Here is a 27,092-nt window from a genome sequence, read left to right as displayed (position 1 = left end):
GGGGGTGGAGAAGCAAATGGGCGCTTCTCCTATGTGCCCTGGCCAGGAATCGAACCCGGGTCCCCCGCATGCCAGGCCGACGCTCTACCGCTGAGCCAACCGGCCAGGGCCCACAAGTTTTTAATTTTGATGAAGTTCCATTTTATTATATTGTTTTTGTAGTATCTGTTCTTTGTGTTCTATGAAACTTATCCCAAAACAATGTTTTCTTTTTTTTTTTCTTAGAAACTTTATAATTTTAGCCTTCACTTTACTTTTATGATTATCATGCATTTCAAGTAAATCTTCGTATGTGATGTAGTATAAGAAGGCAAAATAAATAATTTTTTGTATGAATATCTAGTTGTATTTGCAACATTTACTAAAAATAAAAATGATTTTTAAAAATGATAAATTTTAGCCTATCCTGTGGCTAAAGAGTCGACCTAGAATGCTGAGGTCACTGGTTTGAAACTCCGGGCTTGCCTGGATGTACATGAGAGTTGATGCTTTCTGCTCTTCCCCTCCACTTCTCTCTCTCTCCTCCCTTTCTCTAAAATGAATAATAAAATTTTTTTTAAAAATTGATAAATTTTTTATCTACACATTATACCACAACAAATTCTTGTTTTTAAAATTACATTTCTAATAGCATAATATAGGGTTAACCAAATATGTACAAGACCTATACAGTGGTAACTTGAGATACAAGCAGACCAACATATGAATTTTTTAAGATACAAGCTGCGACTCGGTCCGTGTTTTTGTTCGAGATTCGAGCGAAATTCCAAGATATGAGTCATGATTCGGGAAGCTGCCGCTAGTTGGTGCGTTGGCGCACGGATCCAGTATCGGCAGCACAACAGCAGCATCTCGTTCTTTCTCACGTGTTACCTGCAGAATGAAGTCGAATCTCGTGTGCTGTACTCGTTCTGGCATCATTTTTGCATTTTTTACTAACTTTTTTGTGTGCCATCATGGGGCGAAGAAGTGAATGTAAAGAACAGTGGGGAGAAGAAGAGAATGATGTCAATAGAAGTAAAGCAAGAAATAGAAAAACATGAGCATGGTGTATGAGTGATTGAATTGGCAAGGCTGTACAACCGCAATACATCTACAATTTGTACCATCCTTAAACAAAAGGATGCCATCAAAAGCACAAATCCAGCGAAAGGAACTATAATTCTGTCCCAATTAAGGACAAATATCCATGAAGAAATGGAGAAGCTTCTGCTGGTGTGGGTGAAAGAGAAAGACCTGGCAGGAGATACAGTGACTGAGACTGTAATATGCAAAAAGGCACGTGTTATTTACTGCGACTTGAAGAAGAAAGAACCATGAACCTCAAAAGAGACAGCAGAAGATACATTTAAGGCAGGCAAGTCATGGCTGGTTTGAAAATTTCAAGAAGAGATCTGGCATCCACTCAGTGGTGAGGCATAGTAAAGCTGCGAGTACCAACGTTAAGGCAGCTGAGGAGTACATCGCACATTTTGCTGCGCTTATCACAAAGGCAGGCTACATCTTCCAACAAGTGTTCAACTGTGAGGAAACAGGATTGTTTTTAGAAAAAAATGCCCCGTAGCACTTTCGTCACCGCAGAGGAGAAGAAGCTGCCAGGCCATAAACCAAGGGTCAGGAACCTATGGCTCGCAAGCCAGATGTGGCTCTTTTGATGGCTGCATCTGGCTCGCAGACAAATTTTTAATTAAAAAAATGTTAAAAATATAAAACATTCTCATGTATTATAATCCATTCATTTCCTAACCCTCATGTTCATGGTTGCAGGTGGCTGAAGCCAATCACAGCTGTCCTCCGGGACAACACCAAATTTTTATTGGATAATGTGTAACGTACACGGGTTGTTGTATGGCTCTCACGGAATTACATTTTAAAATATGTGGCATTCATGGCTCTCTCAGCCAAAAAGGTTCCCAATCCCTGCCATAAACCCATGAAGGACCATCTGACCCTTGCATTGTGTGCAAATGCTAGCGGTGACTATAAAGTAAAGCCACTGCTAGTATATCATTCCGAAAATCCTTGAGCCTTTAAGACTCACAAGATTCTTAAAGAAAAACTGCAGGTTATGTGGCATGCCAATGCTAGGGCATGGGTTACACAGCAGTTTTTTACTGAATGGGTAAATCTCGTCTTTGGTCCTGCAGTGAAAAAATATCTTGAAGAAAATAAACTCCCGATCAAAGCATTCCTAATCCTTGAAAATGCTCCAGTCCACCCACCTGGTCTTGAAGATGACATTCTTGATGAGTTCAAATTTGTGAAAGTCCTCTACCTCCCACCCAACAGACTTCAATCTTGCAATCTATGGATCAGCAGGTCATTTCCAACTTTAAAAAGCTTTGCACAAAGCACTTGTTCCGCAGTTGCTTTGAGGTGACTGAGAATACAAATCTAACCCAAGAGTTTTGGAAAGATCAACATCGTGGTATGTTTACGCATTACTGACTTGGCATGGCAAGAGGTTAAAAGAAGAACCTTGAACTCGGCATGGAAAAAGTTATGGCCTGATGTTGTTGCAGACAGGGACTTCAAAGGATTTGAACCAGAAACCGAGACCAAGGTAGAAGCGTTGGAGGAGATTGTGTCAATCGGAAAGTTGATGGGTCTGGAGGTAGATGAGTGACATAAACAAGCTCGTCGAGGAACATGAGGAGGAACTCTCAACTGAGGAGTTGAAGGAGCTACAGATGATGCAACATATGGAGCTTCAGCAAGAGATTAGTAGTGAGGAGGAGGTAGAGTGGGAGGAAGTGATTTCTACAAGTGAAATTAAAGACATGCTGGCAATGTGGGAGAAGCTTTCAAGTTTCATTGAAAAGAAACACCCAGAAAAAGTTTCAACTGGTCATGCTTCAGCACTTTTTTTTTTTTAATTATTTTTATTTATTCATTTTTTAGAGAAGAGAGAGAGAAGTGGGGGAGGAGCAGGAAGCATCAACTCCCATATGTGCCTTGACCGGGCAAGCCCAAGGTTTTGAACCGGCGACCTCAACATTCCAAGTCGATGCTTTATCCACTGCGCCACCACAGGTCAGGCGCTTCAGCACTTTTTAATGACACTTGTTTGTCACATTTCCGTAACATTTTAAAAGGCAGGCAAAAGCAAACCTCTTTGGATGGATTTTTATTCAAAAGTCCTGCAAGTGGAAGTGCCGAAAGTACAGCCAAAAAGGTAAAAACAGGTGATGATTAAATGAAAAATACGTAATATTAAGCTTAGGTTAAGTTTAAAGTTAAGAAAGTGCATTTTTTAATAATAAAGTTTTGGTGGTTTCATTTTAAGTAAAGAAAGTGCAGTGTTAGTTTTGTTTAAAGTAAAGAAAATGCAGTTTTAGTTCACACTTAGTGTTGAGAAAGTACAGTTTTAGTTTACGTGTCTACAGTGCCTGCATCCCTTCCTCCCTCTCTCCTCCTCCGCCATTCACCTCCGTTAGCCACACTCATCTGTCTCCAAGGTAAGAATACAGTACTAAATAACACCTTTTTCTTTTATTTCATATATTTTGTTATGCATTGGTAAAGTATATATATGTGTGTGTTTCTTAATTAAAAACATGTATTTTTTTCATAATTTAGGATGGTTTGGGGATGTTTCAGAGGGCTGGAACAGATTAAATCTATTTCAGTTATTTTAAATGGGAGAAATTTGTTTCATATACGAGTTGACTGACTTACAAGCTCAGTTACAGAACGAATTAAACTCGTATCTCAAGGTACCACTGTATTCTGAAAACTACAAAACATTACTGAGAGAAATAAAAGACGTAAATAAACTGAAAGACATTTCTAGTAATAACATATACAAATAAAACCCATGACACTGATATAGAAATAAATAATATTTAGTATTAATATATAGATTAACAAAATGTAATAGAAATCCCAGAGATCCCCACATATACAGAACTTAAATATATCTCAGTGGTGCCAACTCAGTAATGAAAACATCAATTATTAAGATGAGAAAACCATTTATTCAGCAAGTGGTAGCACAGTCAGCTGCTCATTAAAAAAATTTTAAAAAGTAGAACCCAAATTTACCCTAACTCTAAAAATATATTTCAAATTAATTAAGACATAAATGCTAAAATATGAACTAAAAAGCTTTAGAGAACCTGGCCAAGTGGTGGCACAGTAAATACAGCATTAGTCTGATACGCTGAGGACCCAGGTTCGAAATTCCAAGGTTGCTGGCTTAAGCTCAGGATTGCTGGCTTGAATGTGGGATCATAGACATGACCCCACGGTCACTTGTTTGAGCCCAGGGATCGCTGGCTTGAAGCCTAACATCGCTGGCTTGGAACCCAAGGTCACTGGCTTGAAGCCCAAGGTCGTTGGCTTGAGCAGGGGTAACTGGCTTGGCTGAAGCCCCCATAAAAAGGCACATATGAGAAAGCAATCAATGAACAACTAAGGTGATGCAATGAAGAATTGATGCTTCTCATCTCTCCCCCTTCCTGTCTTTCTGTACTGTGTCTATCTGTCTCTCTCTCTCTCGATAAGAAGCTTTAGAGCGATTATAAAATTTTATTAAAAGGCATTAAACATTTAAATGTATGAGAAGACATACCAAGTTCATAGATAGGATGACTCAATATCATAAAGATGCCAATTCTCTCTCTCTCCATTTATAGATTCAAAATAACAAGATTTTGTTGTTACTTAATTTTGTTTTGTTAGGGACTTGGCAAGTTTTTTTTTTTTAGTTTTTATTTTATTTTTAAGTGAAAGGAGGAGAGATAGAGAGAGAGAGTCACTCCCGCATGTACCCCAACCAGGATCCACCTGGCAACCCCCATCTGGGGCCCATGCTTGCAACCGAGCTATTTTTAGCTCCTGAGGCAAGGCTCTACTGAGTTACCCTCAGCGGCCGGGGTTGATGCACGCGAATCAATTGAGTGATGGCTGTAGGAGGGAAATAGAGAGAAAGAGAGAAAGAGGGAGAGTAGGAAGGGAGGAGAAACAGATGGTCACTTCTCCTATGTGGCCTGACTGGGAATGGAACCCGGGACTTCCATACACCAGGTCAATGCTCTACCACTGAGCCAACCGGCCAGGGCCAACGTGTTAGTTCTAAAATAAATGGCAAGAGCCTTGGCCGGTTGGCTCAGTGGTAGAGCATCGGCCTGGTGTGCAGAAGTCCCGGGTTCGATTTCCGGCCAGGGCACACAGGAGAAGCGCCCATCTGCTTCTCCACCCCTCCCCCTCTCCTTCCTCTCTGTCTCTCTCTTCCCCTCCCGCAGCGAGGCTCCATTGGAGCAAAGATGGCCCAGGCGCTGGGGATGGCTCCTTGGCCTCTGCCCCAGGCACTAGAGTGGCTCTGGTCGCGACAGAGCGACGCCCCGGAGGGGCAGAGCATCACCCCCTGGTGGGCAGAGCGTCGCCCCCTGGTGGGCGTGCCAGGTGGATCCCGGGCGGGCGCATGCGGGAGTCGGACTGTCTATCCCCATTTCCAGCTTCAGAAAAATAAAATAAATGGCAAGAATAGGCAAAACATTCCTGAAGAACAATCTTCAGGGATGTGAACCATCAGATTATCAAGTAACTAAATTAACTAAGACAATATGGTACTGGCACAAAGATAAACAAATAGCTCAACGGAACATTAACTGAGAACATGGGGAAAAAACCCACAAATATTCATTATAGAATAACTTTGTACATCACTGGAAAAGGAATTAGTATTTGAAAAATGGTTGGTGAAATAATGTTAGCATCATGAAAAGAAATAGTTAGTTACATAACCCAAGACTAATCTAGGGTAACTCAAGAGCTACAAGTAAAAGGTAAAACCAGTGAACATTTTAGGAAATAATATCAGAGATCTTTCTGACCAACCTCAGCCTAGGAAAGATTTTCCTTAAATATTCCAATGAAAAAATTTAAAAAAAGGCAAACCACAAAGAAAAAGAGTGATATATTTGTTACCATTCAATTACATTCAAATTATTTTCTGATTAGGCAAAAACTTTACAAAGACAATCATGAATTAGGAGAAGTTATTTGCGATATCTACAACTGACAACTTTATTCTTCAAAATATTTAGAGAATTTGTACAATTAAGACAAACAACACAATGGAAAGTGGGCAATAGATTTAAATGAACAGTCATTTTGCCAAAGACAAATCTGTAATGGCCAACAAATATGAAAATGTAGTCAACTAAATTGTCAGGGAAATCCAATTTTTAAAAATGAATTCCATGTTATACCAGCCACAATCACAAAGTTTAAAAGGCCGATAATATCAAGAGTTGCTAAGATGCACAGTGACCAAAACTTTAATAAATAGACGTATAAATGGATAAAACTATTTAGGAAAATAAGTTTTGTATATCCTGCAAAGTTGAGAATGTACACACCCTTGGCCCGGGCAATCATCTCCTCCTATATATCCTAGAGCAGGGATAGGTAAATTATGCCTGCACACCAAATCTAGAAGCCATCTGTTATTTTTTTATAACCCATAAGCAAAGAATGATTTTCACATTTTAAAGTGTTTAAAAATAAAATAAAAATATTTCCTGACACATGAAAATTATGTTAAATTCTAATTTTGGCCTCTGACAAGTTTTATTAGAAACAAACACGTTAGTTCCTTTATGTTTTGTCTACGGCTGCTTTCACGCTACAAAGCAGAGTTGAGTTGCTCCAAGAAACACCATGCTCTATAAAGCCAAAAATATTTACTATCTGGCCAGAAAAAGTTTGTCGATCCCTGTCCTAAAGCAATAGACTTTAAACTTATTTTTGACAGAGACCCACCATAAGAAATAGATTTTACACTGAATTCCATACATGGTACTTTCTTGTTTGTATTAGAATATATAAATAAGAACATTCCTAGAAGAAAGATTAGTAACAGAGAAACTAGAAACATCAGGAAGTATAATTTTAAATTGTGATATTGAAAAAAAAAAGACCTAAAAACTATAAAACTCATAAAAGGAAACCAGGAAACTTTCATGACATTGGATTTGACAATGATTTCTTCATTATAACATTAAAAACTACAGGAAACAAAAGCAAAAATAAACAAATGGGACTACAGCACATTTTTAAAACTTTTGTACATCAAAAGAAATCATCAACATAATGACAAGGCAACATAGAAAATGGAGAAAATATCTGCAAATCATACATTGGATAAGGGGTTAATATCCAAAGTATATAAATGAAAATCCTACACATCGGGGACAAGAACAAAAAAACAACCCAATTCAAAAATAGGCAAAAGATTTGAATATATATTTCCCCAAAGAAGCTACAAATGGTCAACAAGCATGTGAAAAAATGTTCAACACTAGTCATCATTAGAAAAACATAAACCAAAACTATGTATAATGAGATACCACCTCACACTCACTAGAATGGCTATTATCAAACCACAAAGTAACAAGTGTTAGCAAGGATGGGTGGAGAAACTGGAATCCTTGAGCACTGCGGATATGAGGTAAAATGATAAACACTACTGAAACATGGTACTTCCTCAAAAAGTGAAAATGTTCTAGAGATCTGTTAACACTACTGAACTGTACACTAAAAAATGGTTAAGTGATAAATTTATATTATGTGCATTTACCACTATTTAAAATTAAGTAAGTAAAAACTGGCTTGATCAGGCAGGGGCACAGTGGATCAAGTGTTGGACTGGGACACAGAGGACCCAGGTTCAAAACCCCGAGGTTGCCGGCTTGAGTGTGGTGGCCTCATCCAGCTTGAGCGCAAGGTCGCTGGCTTGGGCGTGGGATCACACACATGACCCCATAATCGCTAGCTTGAAGCACAAGGTCAGTGGCTTGAACAAGGAGTCACTAGCTCTGCTGTAGCCACACCCCCAACCCCCATCAAGGCACATATGAGAAAGCAGTCAATGAACTAAGGAGCTGCAACGAAGAACTGATGATTGATGCTTCTCATCTCCTTTCCTGTCTTGTCTGTCCCCACCTGTCCTTCTCTCTGTCTCTGTCACGAAAAAAAAATTGTAGTGTATTTGTATAATAAATTACTATTGTCAGCAATTGATAAGAGCTACATGCATCAATACAGTCAAATATCAAAAATATATGAGAAAAATAAAAGTGGTTAACACATATAATATGATTCAAAAAAATGCAAAATCATAAACAAGCAAAACTAAACAATATATTAATGTAAATGTCGCAAAAACTATAAAGAAAAGCAAAGAAGTAAGCAAAATTCAAGATAATGGCTATTTGGAGAGGAAAACAAAATTGGACTGTGAGGAACTGGCATCAAAGGCATGATGATAATGGACATTTTTTTACACTATGGACATAGTGTAAACGTTTTTATTTTTATTTTTAGCCAAGGTTTGTTATTATTTTTTAAATATCTCACGTTATAAATACTGTTTAATACTTTATGAAAAGTTTTCTAAATACTCCAAGAAACTCCAGAAATAAGCATATAATCAAGGTGTACGAAAAACTTTTTTAACCAAGACTGAAAAATCTGATGTAAAATATCAAATTTTTATGTTCAAAACATTTGTTTAGGCAAAGATGACACAAAGAAAACAAAGAAGAACTCAAAACTCTCTACACTGCCTGTCCTGTGGTGGCACAGTGGCTAAAGCATTGACCTGGAACGCTAAGGTCGCTGGTTCAAAACCCTGGGCTTGCCTGGTCAAGGCACATATGGGAGTTGATGCTTCCTGCTCCCCGCCCCCCCCACCCCCGTCTGTCTCTCTCTCCTCTCTAAAATGAATAAATAAAATCTTAAAAAAAAAACAACTCTCTACACTGTATTATCAAAAGAACTTTAGGTGATATATTCTAAAAGTTAGATTTTCTGAATGAACAAGTGACTATCTTTTTAAATGTATATACCTGAATCTTCTTTCAGAATTATCCTTTATATATCTGCACAATACAGGACCAAGTACAAATGTTAAACTTATTAAAAAGCTGCTTAAATTCAATAGGAAATGCCAATTAAAATGAAGACTGATATTTCACATTCATCAGATTGCCAAATATAAAGAGCTATGATATACTATACACTAATGAGTATAACTGTCCTTACACAGTTCTGGTGGAAATGTGAGGCATTAAAGATTTTTTGAAAAGTAGGCTAGCAACACGTAAAAATTACATATACCCTTTACTCCACGATCTTCACTTTTTGTAATCTATCCATTCACAAATATAAAACCACTAATATGTAAAAACATACATTAAAGAATTTTTAATGCATCATTATTTATCACGGGAAAAAAACAACATGTATGCTTAAAAGCGAGGCAAAAAATGACTCATTATATCGCAATCATGGAATGTTACACTGTAAGAACGAGCTATCCCAGTTGAAGTAGAGGGATATCAAGTACTCTTTAGTGAAAGATGAGAGGTAGAAAAATGTATATATATGATAATCCCATTTGTTCAACAAATGAAAAATAAAGACCCTCAAAAATCCTAACATACACACTTGTATTTTATGAGCACTGGAGAAAAACGTGGAAGGCTATCTACAAAGCTGCTGACATGGATTTTAAGAGTGGATAGATGGGGCCAATGAAATGAAAATGAGAAGCTAAGCCAAAGAAAAGTCAAAATGTTACTCTTAAAAAAGGCATACATGATCAAATTCATGGAGCTGTGTTTATGTATAAAGGAAGCAGTTAATGTAAAGATCCAAATACAGACTTATAGGATTATTTTCTTTAAACCATCTTCTGGTTTAGAATAAAATATCCTATGACAGGATTATATGCTGTAATAGCCAATTGCATTTTCCAAATATGTACCTCCCATCACATGCTTTTCTACAATGTGACCCTGAGGTCTGTATCTTCTCCTGAATCTGTGCAATCTTAGGACTTGCTTGTAGCCAAAAGAATGTGGTGGAAGTGGTGCTGTGTGGCTTCTGAAGCTGGTCAGAAAAGATGCAGCTTCTATCTTACTCACTGAATTATTCTTTTGCTTTTGGAGTCCTGAGTCACCATTCTGATTACTCTGAGTACACCATGTTATAAACAAGGCAAGGTAATAGGGGAAACCTTGTCTCCTAGGCCAGGCTAGACATTAATGAACAAACTTCCAGATTATCTAACCAAGCCATTGAGCTTTTCAAATCTTCTCTGCCAAGACTCAAAATATTGAGAGGCAATAATAAGATATCTCTAACAAACCCTTTCTGAGTATGTGAGCCATAGAATCCAAGAGCATAGTAAAATTGTTTTACACCACTACGTTTCAGGTGGTTAAACAGAACATACTAGTAACCATAATTCAAATTCAAACTATGTTTTACCTTAAATAATTTATACAGTAGGCTTTAGAAAACTATTGTTAACTGACTTTAAAAGTGACAACAGATGAGCCCTGGCCGGTTGGCTCAGTGGTAGAGCGTCGGCCTGGCGTGCAGGAGTCCCAGGTTCGATTCCCGGCCAGGGCACACAGGAGAAGTGCCCATCTGCTTCTCCACCCCACCCCCTCTCCTTCCTCTCTGTCTCTCTCTTCCCCTCCCGCAGCTAAGGCTCCATTGGAGCAAAGTTAGCCCAGGCGCTGAGGATGGCTCCATGGCCTCTGCCTCTGGCGCTAGAATGGCTCTGGTTGCTACAGAGCAACGCCCCCTGTTGGGCAGAGTATCGCCCCCTGGTGGGCATGCCTTCCACAGAGAAAGGCCCCAGATGGGCAGAGCATCGCCCCCTGGTGGGCATGCCGGGTGGATCCCGGTCGGGCACATGCGGGAGTCTGTTTGACTGCCTCCCTGTTTTCAACTTCCTAAAAATAGAAAAGTGACAACAGAGATGATAAAGTCAAATTTCATGTTAGGTACTTAAAATTCTTTCACAAAATAACTAGAAGCAGTATTTTCTGAGTTAGTATAATTAGGTTTAATTAAGCCTATTAACTAAATTAACTAATGATCAGCACACATCTGAATTTCATCCCTATATCTTAGAGAACATGTATTCTAGATGGCAAAATTTTAGTTTTTAGATCTTTTCATTGTAAATGGGTGAGTACTCTTTGTATTTGGAATCACTTTATATTCAAACATTCAATGTATTTTCACTCTTTACCAGTCTCTCATACTACTGATCAACCTAAACTAATATACACATACAACTTACATCTTCTTTTCAGTGTCAAAATTTCTTTGCAACCACTCAATTTTAAAGATATTAATCTTAAAATATAGCTGCAAAATGTTAGCATAACTATATGCCTTTTAGCAATATAGAGATAGAGCAAAAATTAGTTTAGTCCATTTTATTCATTCAAGACTTTATATAATTTTTAAAAATTCTGTTTATTAAACTAAAAAAATCTTGAGAATGATGAGGTATTTTTTTTAGGGTCATCTCCATTTTTTACCCATGTTTATACCCCTAAAGATGACTTTAGGCTTTGGTTTCAACATTTTAATAAAGATATTCCTTCACAATGTTGGAAGGACCAGAATACTACTCAGGAATAGACATGTATACAGAAATATTTAAGTAGTGCTGGGGTTAAAACAAAATTACTGCTCAACTTACCAGTTCTTTTCAAAATTGACTGCATGCATATATTATAATTAAAACACAAACTGCTGTTGATATTGCATAGGCAGTCACAAAAACTAGTCATGGTTACTACTCATTAAAATATTTCTAAGTTACTTTACAAATTATTCCTTTATTTCTAGCAAATAATTATTCTTAAAAACGTGATTCCAGTGAAGTAGGGGGCAGGTCTGAAAAAGGTAAGGAAAGATTAAAAAGGAGGAGCTCTGAAGTTACGTAAACCTGTATTAACATCTTGACTGCACCACTTAAAGTTAAACGATGTCTCTAGGCCTTACTTTTCTCCTTTGTAAAAGATAAACAGTTGTATTACCTTTGTCTAGAGCAGGGGTCCCCAAACTTTTTACACACGGGGCCAGTTCACTGTCCCTCAGACCGCTGGAGCGCCGGACTATAAAAAAAACTATGAACAAATTCCTATGTACACTGCACATATCTTATTTTAAAGTAAAAAAAAAAAACGGGAACAAATACAATATTTAAAATAAAGAACAAGTAAATTTAAATCAACAAACTGACCAATATTTCAATGGGAACTATGCTCCTCTCACTGACCACCAATGAAAGAGGTACCCTTCCAGAAGTGCGGCGGGGGCCGGATAAATGGCCTAAGGGGGCCGCATGTGGCCCGCGGGCCATAGTTTGGGGACCCCTGGTCTAGAGGGTTCTTATAGAAGAGACTGAACACCTAGTAATATCCCCCCCCCTTTTTTTTTTACTAAAGGATGCTTGATGTTACTCTTGGCAGCAATGGGCACAGCTAAAGGACAATCCCAGTTTTCTTTGAAGGTAGTTTAAGATGTAAAACTAAGTACACAGGTAGAATTTCTAGGAAAATTCTTCAAGAGGCTGAGAAATGGCCCTTTTTGCCTTCCTCGCAGGCCTAGAGCAAGCTGAAGATACAGCAGCCATCTCAGAACACTAGGTGATGGAAGCCATGTGCTAATGATGTGACACAGAAAGCCAGAAGGTCCCTGGATTCCTGATAACCAAAGCCATCTCATCATCTTAGCTTCTTTTATATGAAAAAATGCCGCTGTGTTTCTATTATATGTAGTTGAACCTGATCTACTAGTTAATATAATCATTACTAGGATTTTAAAAAGATAATACATGTAAGGTTTTCCACAAACTCATAATTGCAAATAATCAAAATAACATAATTTTTTGAATTAAAAAAACTGTATTTCAATAAATCAGCAATGCTATCATTTTTGCCCTGAAGTTGTCAAGCCTGTATGGTCAATGAACTTATTCTATCAGTAACAAAACCATAAGTGAATGATCAAGTAGTTATTTTAGAGCCACTAAATAAATAAAAAGTCCTTGATATAAGAAAGCAATTATCTGAATAAATTTTTTTAAATTTCCTTACTCTGTCAAAAGTTCTTTCAAACTTCACATTAACTGGCAATGGTTAAGGGAACATGAGTTAGGGTAATTCACAGTATCAGTCACTTCCTCTATCACCATATATCTTTATAAGATCCACAGCACAAATTCTCCTGACAAATGATTGAGTAGAAGCTGGACAACCCTATTTTCTCCTGATTTGCATGAAATGTTGAAGACTTTTTTTCTTTAAACCCCTTTACTGAAAACACGACATCTTTGGAATGCCAACTCAATTTCTTCTTGTTTAAACCAAACTTCCCAAATTCCTCACTGATTGCGTTAAGCTCTGTCAGTTTATGTGTACCAACATTATGAGCAGATACTATAATTTTGCTCAAAGTTTCAGAAGGGCTATACCCTAGGAAGGAGGGCTAAATTTGACCTATAAAACAAATATCTGAAGCCTCATGTCCTGGTGGTCTTGGGCAATGAATACATGGTAGGTCTTGTATTATAGTAAATATTTTAATACACTATTTGCCTAAGAAACAGCAAATCTCTTATTTTCTGGATCTGGACCTCAAGACAAAACAGTAGGTCTTGAATGACCACTTCTGAAATCAGACACTTCCTGAATACCATCTATGTAGCAGTCTGCCTTCATATCTCCTAGATAGGTACCTATGTTCTTGAATCTCCTTCACAGAAGAGAGGCCAGTTTTCTCTTCCAAGCTAGTCACTTCTCTGCCTCCAGAACCTTTATGAGATATAAGGTAATCTTTACCATACCATTTGCATTCAACATTTGGTACCAAATCCCCTACTTGTAACCCTCCAGCCTAAAAATGTTTGCAGGGTTGGAGCAGAAAAGCACCAACACCAGAAACATAAACCCCCAATGTTAGGTACCAGGGCCCAAGTAAAGCAATTTGGTTTCTGCTTTAAGATTCCTGCTACCATTCTTAGTTGTTATTCAAAATCTTTAACAAACAAAGCATCCAAATTAAAAACTTCATTAAAAAGCTATTTGATTTTCTTTTACCAGTATAAAGACTTAAGCAAAGGCATGTCCAGAAGAATATAATAAAAAATTATTTGATGAAAGTGAGTAATAAAGGCTGAAGGATACCTCCTAATAGCCTTGCTTTACTTTCTAACCCTATTTTCCCTGATAACAGATGATTGGTTCAAAGATAAAATATTGGGCCCTGGCTGGTTGGCTCAGTGCAGAGAACATCGGCCCAGCATGCAGACATCCTGGGTCCAGTCCCTGGTTAGGGCACACAGGAGAAATAACCATCTGCTGCTTCTCTTTTCTTCCCTCTCCTGCTTCTCTCTCTCTTCTCCTCTTGCAGCCAGTAGCTTGATTGGTTCAAGTTTTGGCCCCAGGCGATGAGGATAGCTAGACTGGTTTGAGTGTTGGCCCCAGACACTGAGGATAGCTTGGCTGGTCCGAGCACTGGGCCCAGATGGGGGTTGTCAGGTGGATCCCCATCAGGGCATATGTGAGAGTCTGTCTCTCTAGCTCTCCTCCTCTCATTTAAAAAAAAAAAAAAAGATAAATATGAGATCTAAGCTGGTACAATCATAATCTTTTTCCTAGAAACTTAAAATTTTAAATAAATATAAAGAAAGAGTAAGTCACTGGAGCATAACTGCTTTCTGGCAACATAGATAGTACAGGCCCGTGATCTCCTCTCACTGACTTCCCCAGAGGAAATCTGTTCTTCTCCTCCTCCCTAATTCTATAAAATACTTCAATATATTTCTAAAGTTTCTTCTGGATAATCTAGCTGGAACTTAATTTACTTTCTTGGATGCAAGAAAAAGGACAACTAAATCCACTATGGATCAGAAGAGCTTGTTACCTTTCAATATGCAGTCTAAAAAACAAACAAACAAATAAACAAACAGAATGTTGTTATCATTCAACAATACTCAACAATATTAACTAATTCCAAAGAGAACAATGGTACTCACATATCCTATTAGAGAAAGAAAACTTAAAAAACAAAAGAAATGCACATTTCTCAACATAGGAACTCTAGATAACAAAATTTACCCTTCATAAACAAATGTACGAATATCCCGTGATGATTCATCAATTCTATTCTTAGACTTTATCATACAGAAATATTTTGACAAGTAGACAAAGATGTATATAGAAATACATACTTTCTTTTGCTTGTAACAGTGAAAAAACTTAAATAATATAAACATGTATAAAAGAAGTTGTTAAATTATAGTACAGCCATATAATAAAATACTGAGTAGCCATTAGAATGGATGCAATAGGTCCAAACCCACTGACATAAAATAATATATCAACAGTTTAATGAAAAAAGTAAAAAGGGAGTTCGTATAATTCCCTACACACATACATAAACCACACCTACCATACACAGATATACATATACATTCACAAAAAAACTTGGAAAATGTATAGAAAAAATTAAGGGACCTTATAAACAAAGTAGAAACCTTTTAAGTGGTATATAGTACTACATATAATATATACACAAAGTGTGACTATATTTCAACCTTAGTAACTGTGAGAATAAAATATTTACTTAAAAAAAGAGTAGGACTTACAATTCAGATTAACTTGCTAAAAATGTTAAAAAGGTGTTATGAGGTTAAAACTAAATCAAATAGCATCATTGCATTAATCAGCTCTGTCATAAATGGTCTAGACATACAGTATGTTATCCATCTAAACATATAATTGGTTTATTTTCTTAAATGTACTTACAGTTCTCTACAATCTCATCAAAAACTGCACCAGTTTTCTGCTCAAACTGAAAAAAAGAAAAATAACATTATCATATTTTTGAGCATATTTTTGGTTTCCCTCCCAACTCCCTCAAGAGCTATAATTTTATTTTTTTATTTTTATTTTATTGATTACAGCAAGAAGAAAAAAAACGAGAGAGAGAAGCACTTATTTGTTATTCCACTTTTTTATTGGTTGATATGCAACACTGGAATATTGAGATGATGCTCCAGCCAAGTGATGCGTTATAATTTTCAACCCAAAGTATACAAATATGTAACAACTTAAACACTGCTGAACAGAGTAAAATAAGATTTAGAATGAACAAAAGTTCTCAGGCCATAATCATAAACCAAAAACAGAGATAAATACATGCCCTCACTATTAAAAAAAACCCACAACTTATTTTTGTTACAAAATACAGAGGATCATATATATTTGTAAGAATAATAAATTTAGCCAATAAGTGTTGTCAATAAACAGTTACTGAGAACTTATTAACACTTCTTGAGAACTATGCAAAACTCCAAATCAACATGAAACAGAACAACCAGCATCCATAGATTCAGTCTTAGGTTAAAGCCAGAAACCTGCTGCTCTTTAAAGTGAGCCATGTTACAGAGATGTTGCTACATGAATACGCTAGGGCCTAAGACGCAGTAAAGCCAAGTGTGAGCTAATTTCAGACCTTTATAACAAACAGAGGGGAAAAACAGTAAAGTAGAGGCAACTCCACCCCGGAGCTAAACACACTAGCATGTTCCATTCCTGGTTTTTAAAGCTCTCTTCACTTCAGCAAGTGTAAGCATTCCACTTTCTGCTTCCCTGCCTACGGCTCATCAATGAAGCAAGAGCACAGGAAGGCTGATTCTTGATAAATCTGCCTATTGTAACCCAGAGTGTGTCTCTCCATTGAAGGGAGAAACATCTAAGGGAAAAAGAACAATCTAGCTACCCGCACACATGCAGAGGAAACACACAACTAGCTATAGTAATCAATAGTTTCTGATGCTCATAAATGTGACAAATAACCAAGGATCCCAGGCTTCTGAAAAAATTAACTTGTGAAAAAGAAATTTCAAGGTGAATAAACAGAACAAGCACTCCAGAAGAAAAAAAAATTACAAAGAAAGAACTTCTACAAAGTACTTTAAGTGGTATGAGATGTTCAAGAGGCTACAGATGTTAATAACCAAACAAAGATGACCATAAGGAGACATGAGAAAATATTTGGAAACAAATAAATGACTACAGGCCCTGGCCGGTTGGCTCAGCGGTAGAGCGTCGGCCTAGCGTGCGGAGGACCCGGGTTCGATTCCCGGCCAGGGCACACAGGAGAAGCGCCCATTTGCTTCTCCACCCCTCCACCGCGCTTTCCTCTCTGTCTCTCTCTTCCCCTCCCGCAGCCAAGGCTCCATTGGAGCAAAGATGGCCCAGGCGCTGGGGATGGCTCTGTGGCCTCTGCCTCAGGCGCTAGAGTGGCTCTGGTTGCAACATGGCGACACCCAGGATGGGCAGAGCATCGCCCCCTGGTGGGCAGAGCATAGCCCCTGGTGGGCGTGCCGGGTGGATCCCGGTAGGGCGCATGCGGGAGTCTGTCTGACTGTCTCTCCCTGTTTCCAGCTTCAGAAAAATGAAAGAAAAAAAAAAAAAAAGAAAAGAAAAAAAAATAAATGACTACAAAGATAAAAATTTTATTGAACAGGCTACTGACAAAGTTCAATCAGTTTCAAAACTAAAACAAAAAGAGTTGGAAAAGCTATTTCCTATGACATGAGAAACTGAAACAGTCTAACAATTTCAGAGGTATTCTCTAAAGAAAGAACAATTGAGGGATGAAGTAATAAAAGAAAATTTTCCTAATCTAAAAATACATAAGAATATTTGAGACTGAATGGACACACCAGAGAAAATGGGGAAAAAAGAGAGAAAGAGAGAGACCTTCTGGTGAGATTTCAGAATTCTAAAAGAAAACAGGAGGAATAAATAAAACTGTAGTGCAGGTAAACCATAAAACACATTTAATGTAACTGGATTCAACACTATATAAACACTAAAAAGGAGAGAAAAAGAAATAGTAAAGACTATTCAATGAGTTATGCTCCAGAACAAAAGGAAAACGGGAGATGTAACTCTGCAAGACAAATAATAAAAGCTCCTGTTTATACTGAGAAGGATAAAAGTGTTTAAATATATGTACAGTATAATGTGGTTTTTGTATAATACTGCCCCTAGACACTTTACATGGTGCTCAATCAAAGTAACTACAGGCCCTGGCCAGTTGGCTTAGCGGTAGAGCATCAGCCCAGCGTGTGGAAGTCCCAGGTTCAATTCCTGGCCAGGGCACACAAGAGAAGCGCCCATCTGCTTCTCCACTCTCCACCCTCCACCCTCTCCTCTCTATCTCTCTCTTCTCCTCCCGCAGCCAAGGCTTCATTGGAGCAAAGTTGGCCCGGGTGCTGGGGATGGCTCCATGGCCTCCATCTCAGGTGCTAGAATGGCTCCAGTTGCAACAGAGCAATACCCAGACAAGTAGAGCAACACCCCCTAGTGGGTTTGCCAGGTGGATCCTGGCATGTGGGAGCCTGTCTCTCTGCTTCCCTGCTTCTCACTTCAAAATACAAAAAACAAAACAAAAAAAACCCTACAATCTTAATGTTATAAGAAAATAAACAGTATTAATGATATTACTAAGGGTGGTATGTCTATACAGGTGTGACTTAAAGGGATTTTCTTAGGTTATCTGGACTATGTACCATTTCATCTTGTGAGCTGATTATCTCCTAACAAAGATAAGGCTATGTCCTATAAGGAACAAAAATTAGAATGATATCACACTTCTCTGCAATCTGGAACATAAAAGATCAATGATTTCCATGTTCTAAAAGAAAAAAAAAGATTTGGAATTTAGACCACTCAAATTTTATTATGAATAATATTTAAGAAAATAAAATATTAATTAAAATTATACTCAATACAACAAATAGTAGCAACTGATTATGACTCAGAAGAAATGAAGAAACCTAGATGAGAAGAACATCAGGTGTTAATACTTCAGTAGACAATCTTTTGAGTGGCAAAAATTACAGGATTAAATTTTCTTCTCTGGTTTAAACCCAAACTCTTTTCCTACCTCACCCACCCTCCCTCTAAAACAGAAATCAAACACTAAAACATTGCATCTTCATGCCAAACCATTTATATGCTTGTTTACAAATAGATACAATTATCATCCCGCAAATCTCTTTTGTCCACACAGGATAAACATTTCAAAACCACAGACACAAAATAAATTAGTGGCTGCCAACTGCTCAGGTATGAGGGAGAAATAGAAAATGCTAAATGGGAACAGGGTTTCTTCTGAGTGACAAAAATGTTCTAAAATTGATTGTAGTTGCACAACTGTGAATATACTGAAACCTACTGAATTATGCACTTTAAGTGAGTAAACTATATGGCATATGAATTATAACTCTATAATAGTGCTGTTTAAAAACACAGAAAAATACAGTTGACTCTCAAACAATGCAGGTTTGAACTACCTGGACACACTTATACATGGATTTTTTTTCAATAAATACTGTAAATGTAGTTTCTCTTCTTTATGATTTTGTTAGTAACATTTTTTCTCTGGTTTACTTAATTCTAACACAGTAGATAATATATATAAGATACAAAAAATGTTTTAACTGACTATGTTTTCTGTAAGGCATGCGGTCAGATCAATACTTGGCTTAGTAGCCAAGTGAAGTTTTGGGGGGATTCAAGTTTTGCTCAGATTTTTTACTGTGTATGGGGGGAATAGGTGCTCCTAACTCCTGCATTAAGAGTAAACTGTAGTTTAAACTAGCTCAAATATCACAAGAAATGTACTGCTTTATGAAAGCAAAGAGTCTGAAAATTCTGTAAGCTTCAGGTACTTTCATCAGTGTTCTAGCTCCCCTTCTTTATGCATCTCGATTCTGACCATCTCTAAGTTTCAGCTGTATCCGTGTACCACACCATCTACAAAATATAGACTACTGATATCCTGTAATTCCTAGCAATTTTCCTGAGCATTTAAGGAACTGGACCACATCATATCCAGTCAATGACTGACCTAGGCTTTATTTCCTGAACCAAGTACTCCATCAGAGAGGATGACATTACCTTCTTTGGCTTGCCCTGGTCGGCAAACTGCGGCTCATGAGCCACATGTGGCTCTTTGGTCCTTTGAGTGTGGCTCTTCCACAAAATACCACCTGCAGGCGCTACCTCGATAAGGAATGTACCTACCTATATAGTTTAAGTTTAAAAAATTCAGCTCTCAAAAGAAATTTCAATTGTTGCACTGTTGATATTTGGCTCTTGTTGACTAATGAGTTTGCCGACCACTGGTTAGAGCATTCACAAAGTCTTTAACTAAGCCCACTCAGGCATTCTATAACCAGCAATTTTCTTTTTTCTTTTTTTATTCAGTGAGAGGTAGGAAGGCAGAGACAGACTCCCGTTGCCATTTTTTAGTGCCTGAGGCAGAGGTCATGAAGCCATCCTCAGTGCCCATGGCCAGCTTGCTCTAATTGAGCTATGGCTGCAGGAGGAGAGGAGAAGAGACAGAGAGAGAAAGAGAGAGAGAGAGGAAGAGAAAGAGAAAGAAGAGGGGGATAGGTGCAGAAGCAGATGGGCGCTTCTCCTGTGTGTCCTGACTGGGAATTGAACCTAGGACATTTACACGCTGGGCCACGTTCTATTGCTGAGCCAACCGGCCAGGATTTCAACTAGCAACTTTCAACTAGCATACTACAAAAATTTTTTTTCAAAAACATGCAATACCTGCCTGACTAGGAGGTGGTGCAGTGGACAAAGCATCAAATTGGGACATGGAGGACCTAAGTTCGAAACTCCAAGGTTGCCAGTTTGAGCGCGGGCTCATACAGCTTGGGCGCGGGCTCATACAGCTTGGGCGCAGGGTCACTAGCCTGAGCACGGACTCACCAGCTTGAGCGTGAGATCATAGACATGACCCCATGATTGCTGGCTTGAACCCAAAGGTCACTGGCTTGAGTCCAAGGTCGCTGGCTTGAGCAAGGGGTTACTTGGTCTGCTGTAGCACCCTAGTCAAGGCACATATGAGAAAGCCGTCAACGAGCAACTAAGGTGCCACAACGAAGAACTGATGCTTCTCATCTCTCTCCCCCCTTCCTGTCTGTTCCTATCTGTTCCTCTATCCTGCTGATCTGTCACAGAAAAACAAACATGCAATACCTGACTATTCAGTCAGGGATACTGACCTTAGATTTTCAAATTTAAAAAAAATTTTAAATGGTAACAGCCAACACAATAGCCGTCCCATATGACTAAATCAAAATTATTCCTATTTTCCTGTCAAATCGGCAAAAAATAAATTTTTTGGTATGCTGCAGAATTTTAGTAATTATTATGTGTGCCATGAAATGAAAAAGGTGATCTATACAATGGGAAAAAAGAGTAACAAATGTTGGGGAACCAACCAACATACAGTCCAGTGAACTGATAGTTTCCTGAATGGTGACATGTCTAAGTGGATTAAAACAGCAAAAGATACCAATCTGAGGAATTTTTAGGTTTATTTTTCCTAAGTCCACACCCATTTCTCTACAAATGTATTTGGCTAAATCCTTAGTATATAAATCGGGGTCCCCAAACTACAGCCCGCAGGCCGCATGCAGCCCCCTGAGGCCATTTATCCGGCCCCCACCGCACTTCCAGAAGGGGCACCTCTTTCACTGGTGGTCAGTGAGAGGAGCATAGTTCCCATTGAAATACTGGTCAGTTTGTTGATTTAAATTTACTTGTTCTTTATTTTAAATATTGTATTTGTTCCCATTTTGTTTTTTTACTTTAAAATAAGATATGTGCAGTGTTCATAGTTTTTTTTATAGTCCGGCCCTCCAACGGTCTGAGGGACAGTGAACTGGCCCCCTGTGTAAAAAAGTTTGGACACCCCTGATATAAATGGTCTTATAGAAAGGCTAGCTCAGTGCAAGGAAACTCAGGTTAAGACAAAACAGATCAGAGCTAATTTAGCCTTTGCAGTGTGGAAAAGCACCTACGCTTCATGTAAGATACCCCAAGATCTATTTTGCAGATCTTTTCTCCTTTGGAAAGGAGAAAAGAGGGGAATGCCAAAAAAATTGAACCTGGAGTGGTCCAAGTAATGTTCTGGATATTGTCCCATTTCAGTGCTCTTTCAGTGGGATACAGGAAGGAGCATAGAAGTCCAAGTGACCCACTAAAAGGTCACAAAAATACAGGCCCCCCATAAAAAAAATCCACAATTATATTAAAATTCCAAAAATGAGGAGACACAGATTACTATGAAGATTCTACTCCTCCTAACTATAAGTCCATCTTCTCCCCATTCCAATTTTCCTCCTCCTGTGATATATATACATACATATCAATGTCTCATCAGAAAACTGTAAACTAATTTAGAGCAGTCCTTTGATACTTCTAAAGTACCTAGAACGGTGCCTGGCATATTATACACACTCAATGCTTATTGATGATTCCTAGACAGACTAAAGAAACCATGAAGAGACATATAGTACTTTTTCTCCCTATGCTACCTCCTACTCCATTCTCTGTTCCACATGCAGCTTCAGTTCTACACATACAATCCTTTTGTGGGCACCTTTAACTCGGGACAAATCAGCTCATGCCAAGATATGCCTGTCTGACCTCCTACTATATAGAATTTAATCACTTTAGCTCTATGGACAGAACCATGGATGATGGATGGATAGACAGGCAGGACTTTTATTCAAAAGCTACTCCAGGATAGCCTTTGGGATGCCTTTGTAAGGTGCACAGCCCATTTTAAACACCGCTGTAGAACAAGAGTCCAGAACGGACATTTGAGGTACACAATGTCATCACAGACCAAGAATCCAATTAAGACTCATTCCTGTCTGGACATGTCTATTATATCTGTACCAGGAGTTATAGTACCAGACCAGGAACACTTCACCGATAGTTTAAACAAGGCAATCTTGCTTCCTTGTTTTTGTAAATTCATGTGTGTGAGAAAGGCTAAACATAGATACCATTTGACCCAGATCCTCAACTGAATCAATCTTAAAGAAAGGTAAAAATTTCCCCATCTTCAACACTTCTCAAAATATTTTTCACTGTGAGACATGGGTTACTGAGAGTCCATGACAGGTGGACTGCCTGCTTGCTCCTTCCTGGCTCAAAAACAAGGCAGACCTTAGTATTAGGGTGGGAATGGAGCTTTGGGTGAATGAGAGCCCCCAAGAAGAGAGGCCCTGTGTGCCAGCCCTTGGATTTCTGGAGTATGAGTCACCTTGGAGAGGATAATGGCAACTAAGCCCCCTGTAAGACTTGGCAGGACCCAGTCTGTGACATTGTATTAAACGTATTATTAATAACACATTTGAATATGTGTTTGGAAAAATTACTTTTAAAATTACTTACATATGCCCTCATATCTCTACTTAATCTTGTTTTAACAGTGTCTTTCAGTTTCTAATTGAATAAAAAGGAAAGGAGCATTTAGAACTTAAATTTTTTTTTTCTTTTGGGCCTCAATCAGAAGGACTTGGGCCCCCCACGAGCGGCGTCGGGGAGAAGTCTTCCATAAACCACATTTCCCGTGCCCCACCATGGGGCGGGGATTCGGCGCTGGGCTCTAGAACTTAAATTTTTGATAGATGTTACCAAACATCCCACCAAAAGCATTCCATCAATATATATCTGTATATATCTCAACGCAGTGAGTTCCTGCTGTTTCTCAAGAACTTTACCACCTGGCATAAAGTTGTTTCATTTTCCTCAATTTGGTAGGCCAAAAAAAAAAAGTTATCTCATTGTTAAATTTCGATTGTTTGGCCCTGGCCGGTTGGCTCAGCGGTAGAACGTCGGCCTGGCGTGCGGGGGACCCGGGTTCAATTCCCAGCCAGGGCACATAGGAGAAGCGCCCATTTGCTTCTCCACCCCCCCTCCTTCCTCTCTGTCTCTCTCTTCCCCTCCCGCAGCCAAGGCTCCATTAGAGCAAAGATGGCCAGGGCGCTGGGGATGGCTCCTTGGCCTCTGCCCCAGGCGCTAGAGTGGCTCTGGTCTCGGCAGAGCAACGCCCCCTGGTGGGCAGAGCATCGCCCCTGGTGGGCATGCCAGGTGGATCCCGGTCAGGCGCATGCAGGAGTCTGTCTGACTGTCTCTTCCCGTTTCCAACTTTTTGGAAAAAAAATTTTTTTTCGATTGTTTTTATATTTAATTGTTCTCATTTTTTTAGATTTGAATAAGGATCTTTCCATGTAGTTATTAACCATCTATGATTCTTATTTTTATCAACTGACTATGGAATTTTTTTTTTTTTTTTTTTTTTTCATTTTTCTGAAGCTGGAAACAGGGAGAGACAGTCAGACAGACTCTCCCGCATGCGCCCGACCGGGATCCACCCGGCACGCCCACCATGGGGCGCCACTCTGCCCACCAGGGGGCGATGCTCTGCCCATCCTGGGCGTCGCCATGTTGCGACCAGAGCCACTCTAGCGCCTGAGGCAGAGGCCACAGAGCCATCCCCAGCGCCCGGGCCATCTTTGCTCCAATGGAGCCTTGGCTGCGGGAGGGGAAGAGAGAGACAGAGAGGAAAGCGCGGCGGAGGGGTGGAGAAGCAAATGGGCGCTTCTCCTGTGTGCCCTGGCCGGGAATCGAACCCGGGTCCTCCGCACGCTAGGCCGACGCTCTACCGCTAAGCCAACCGGCCAGGGCACTATGGAATATTTTAGGTGATGTGAGGCAACGATTCCCAAACCATTATAATTAGTGACTGATTAACACCAGAAATCTCACCCTGTACCTGGTACTGTTTTCATTTTTAAATTGATTTAATTCAATTTAGCCTCCGTAAAGTCTCATCAAATAAGTACTGTTAACATCTCTATTTTATAAATGAAGAAACAGAGGTAGGTATTGAGAGGTTGAGAGGTCACACACACACACACACACCCCTCTGAAACAGGTACCCCAGAAAAAAGCCTAAACTTCTGACTCAAAAATCTAGCTTATATATTACTGCTTCATCATTTCCTGCCTTTATGTTCCCACTGCATCTCCATTTACAAAGCAAATGACCTAGCTATTATGAATGACCTGCAGCTCACCCAGTCTCTTAGGTAGTTTCATGCCTCTGGACCATTGTGCAGAGTGCTCAAAGCGTTTCCAATGTTAATGCAGTAGTAAACACCTACTCAGATTTCGTGACTGAGCTAAACTCACAATTCTTTAATGATGCCATCTCACACAACCCACACATACCCAACTTCCTAAACAAGGAAGAATTCACAACTCTTTCCTAGAACTACTACAGCATGTGTCTATGACAGCCACTATAGAAATTTTACTCCAAAGTGGAAAATGCTATAAGGAATCAAGTACCCATACACATTTCTGAAGCTGTACCATGAAACATTCCATTCTTTTGGTAGATCTATCTACTGACAAATAAGTGGGGTTATACAAACATGGAGTTTTAACACTATTTTGGAGACTATCCACAAAAGAAATCAATAAAAAGTAAAGTTTCTATAAAAAATCTTTTAGAGTTATAAAATAAAATTTAAATAATCTAGTTTCTTTCAAAAGAACTCTAATGAAATCCAGACTCTGTAAAGGACTAGAGATTCAACATATCTCAAAACAGAAGACAAGTTAAAGGGTATCCCAGTTTAGACAGACTTTTTTTTTTTTTACAGTCAAGAGAGAGAGAGAGAGATAGGGACAGACACAGAAATGGAGAGAGATGAGAAACATCAATCATTAGTTTTTCGTCGTGACACCTTAGTTGTTCATTGATTGCTTTCTCATATGTGCCTTGACCGCGGGGCCACGCAGACTGAGTAACCCTTTGCTCAAACCAGCGATCTTGGGTCCAAGTTGGTGAGCTTTGCTCAAACCAGATGAGCCCACGTTCAAGCTGGCAACCTCGGGGTCTCAAACCTGGGTCCTCCACATCCCAGTCCAACGCTCTATCCACTGCGCCACCTCCTGGTCAGGCTAGATTGAATTCTGATTGCTCCTTATTGCTATAAGCCTAGCACCTACAACAATGCCCACACGTAACAGAGGTCAATAAATGTTTGCTGAATAGACGGATTATTATTGTTAGTTATAATTCAAAACTTGTCTATATTAAAAACTTAAAACATCCTACAGTGTACTTTTAAATTATAAGAATCTCAAATACATATTACGCAGAAGCTTCAATTTTTTTTTTTTTAAGAGAGAGAAAGATGGACAGACAAGGACGAACAGATAGGAAGGGAGAGGAAAAGCATCAACTCACAGCTGCAGTACCTTAGTTGTTCATTGACTGCTTTCTCACATGTGCCTTGGCTGGGGGGCTCCAGTTGAGCCAGTGACCTTGGGCTTGAACAAGTGACCTTGGGGTCACGTCTATGAATAGCATGATCAAGCCGGTGAACCCGGGCTCAAGCTGGATGAGCCTGTGCTCAAGCCGAAAACCTTGGAGTTTTGAGTGTGGGTCTTCAATGTCCCAAGTTGATGGTCTATCCACTGTGCTACCACTTGGTCAGGCCAGTAGCTTCAGTTTTAATGCCTGCAACAGATCACTTCAAATTAAATACCTAATCCTCTTCCTTACCCCCACGATGGTAATGCCAGTCTTTACCTATTGCTACTCCCATTTAAACATCTCCTTCTTATATAATACTTCCAAATTTATTCATACTAATGAGCTTTATAATGATTTTATCAAGTTGGAAAATATAATAAGTTGTTATGGAAAAAAATATATTTCTTATACATGCAGTACTCACTTTGCACTATAAAGCAGGGTCATAAAAATCAACTTGAAAGCTGAAAGTGACAGAGCAAAGCAACCTTAATACTCAAAGGAAAATACAATTGTTCTGTGATCTTTCACATTTTTGTCAAAACATTTTAAAACTAGCTATCAGTTGTAAATATATAAATGAAAAAGTACTGTGTAACTAATATTCACTATTTGATAATTTAAAGCATAAGAAACTGAGAATGAAAGTGTTTTATTTCTTTGTAAAATACTTTAAAAACACACAGTGCTTGACACCTTCTTTTCCTCAGATAACTCTGGTAGAGAATAAGCATCTTCATTCACTATGCCTTTGCGAACTATCATAATTCTGTCCCAGGTTGGTTCAGCCTCCAACATGTCCTCACTCTTTGCCTTTTGATCTACTTCCAAGAGTTCGTTTAACAGAAAATTTTTGCCAGGAGTCACCTTCTCTAAAACATCTTCACCTTTTTTGTCACAACCACTTTCCAAATGTATATTGATAAATTCATCTTTACTAAGTTCCTCAGGCTTCTTACCTATATAGTCTCTCATTTACGACCACTTCAGGATCCTATGTCTTTTAAAAAAATATTTTTATTGAATTAATTGGGGTGAAAATGGTTAAT

General features: G+C 38.8%; 1 protein-coding gene across 5 annotated transcripts in view; it reads right to left on the bottom strand.

The window, feature by feature from the left end:
- The window catches only part of ZMYM4 (zinc finger MYM-type containing 4), a 182,538-nt gene that overhangs the window by 87,218 nt on the left and 68,228 nt on the right, over window positions 1-27,092 (bottom strand). For all 5 annotated transcript variants that reach the window (XM_066375822.1, XM_066375825.1, XM_066375823.1 and 2 more), the window contains exon 2: window positions 15,630-15,675. In XM_066375822.1, the coding sequence (XP_066231919.1) occupies window positions 15,630-15,675 (46 nt within the window). The remainder of the gene's footprint in view (window positions 1-15,629; window positions 15,676-27,092) is intronic.

Source organism: Saccopteryx leptura, chromosome 3 (genome assembly GCF_036850995.1).
Source record: "Saccopteryx leptura isolate mSacLep1 chromosome 3, mSacLep1_pri_phased_curated, whole genome shotgun sequence".
NCBI classification, from domain to species: Eukaryota; Metazoa; Chordata; class Mammalia; order Chiroptera; family Emballonuridae; genus Saccopteryx; species Saccopteryx leptura.
This window is presented reverse-complemented; position numbering and strand designations above follow the sequence as displayed.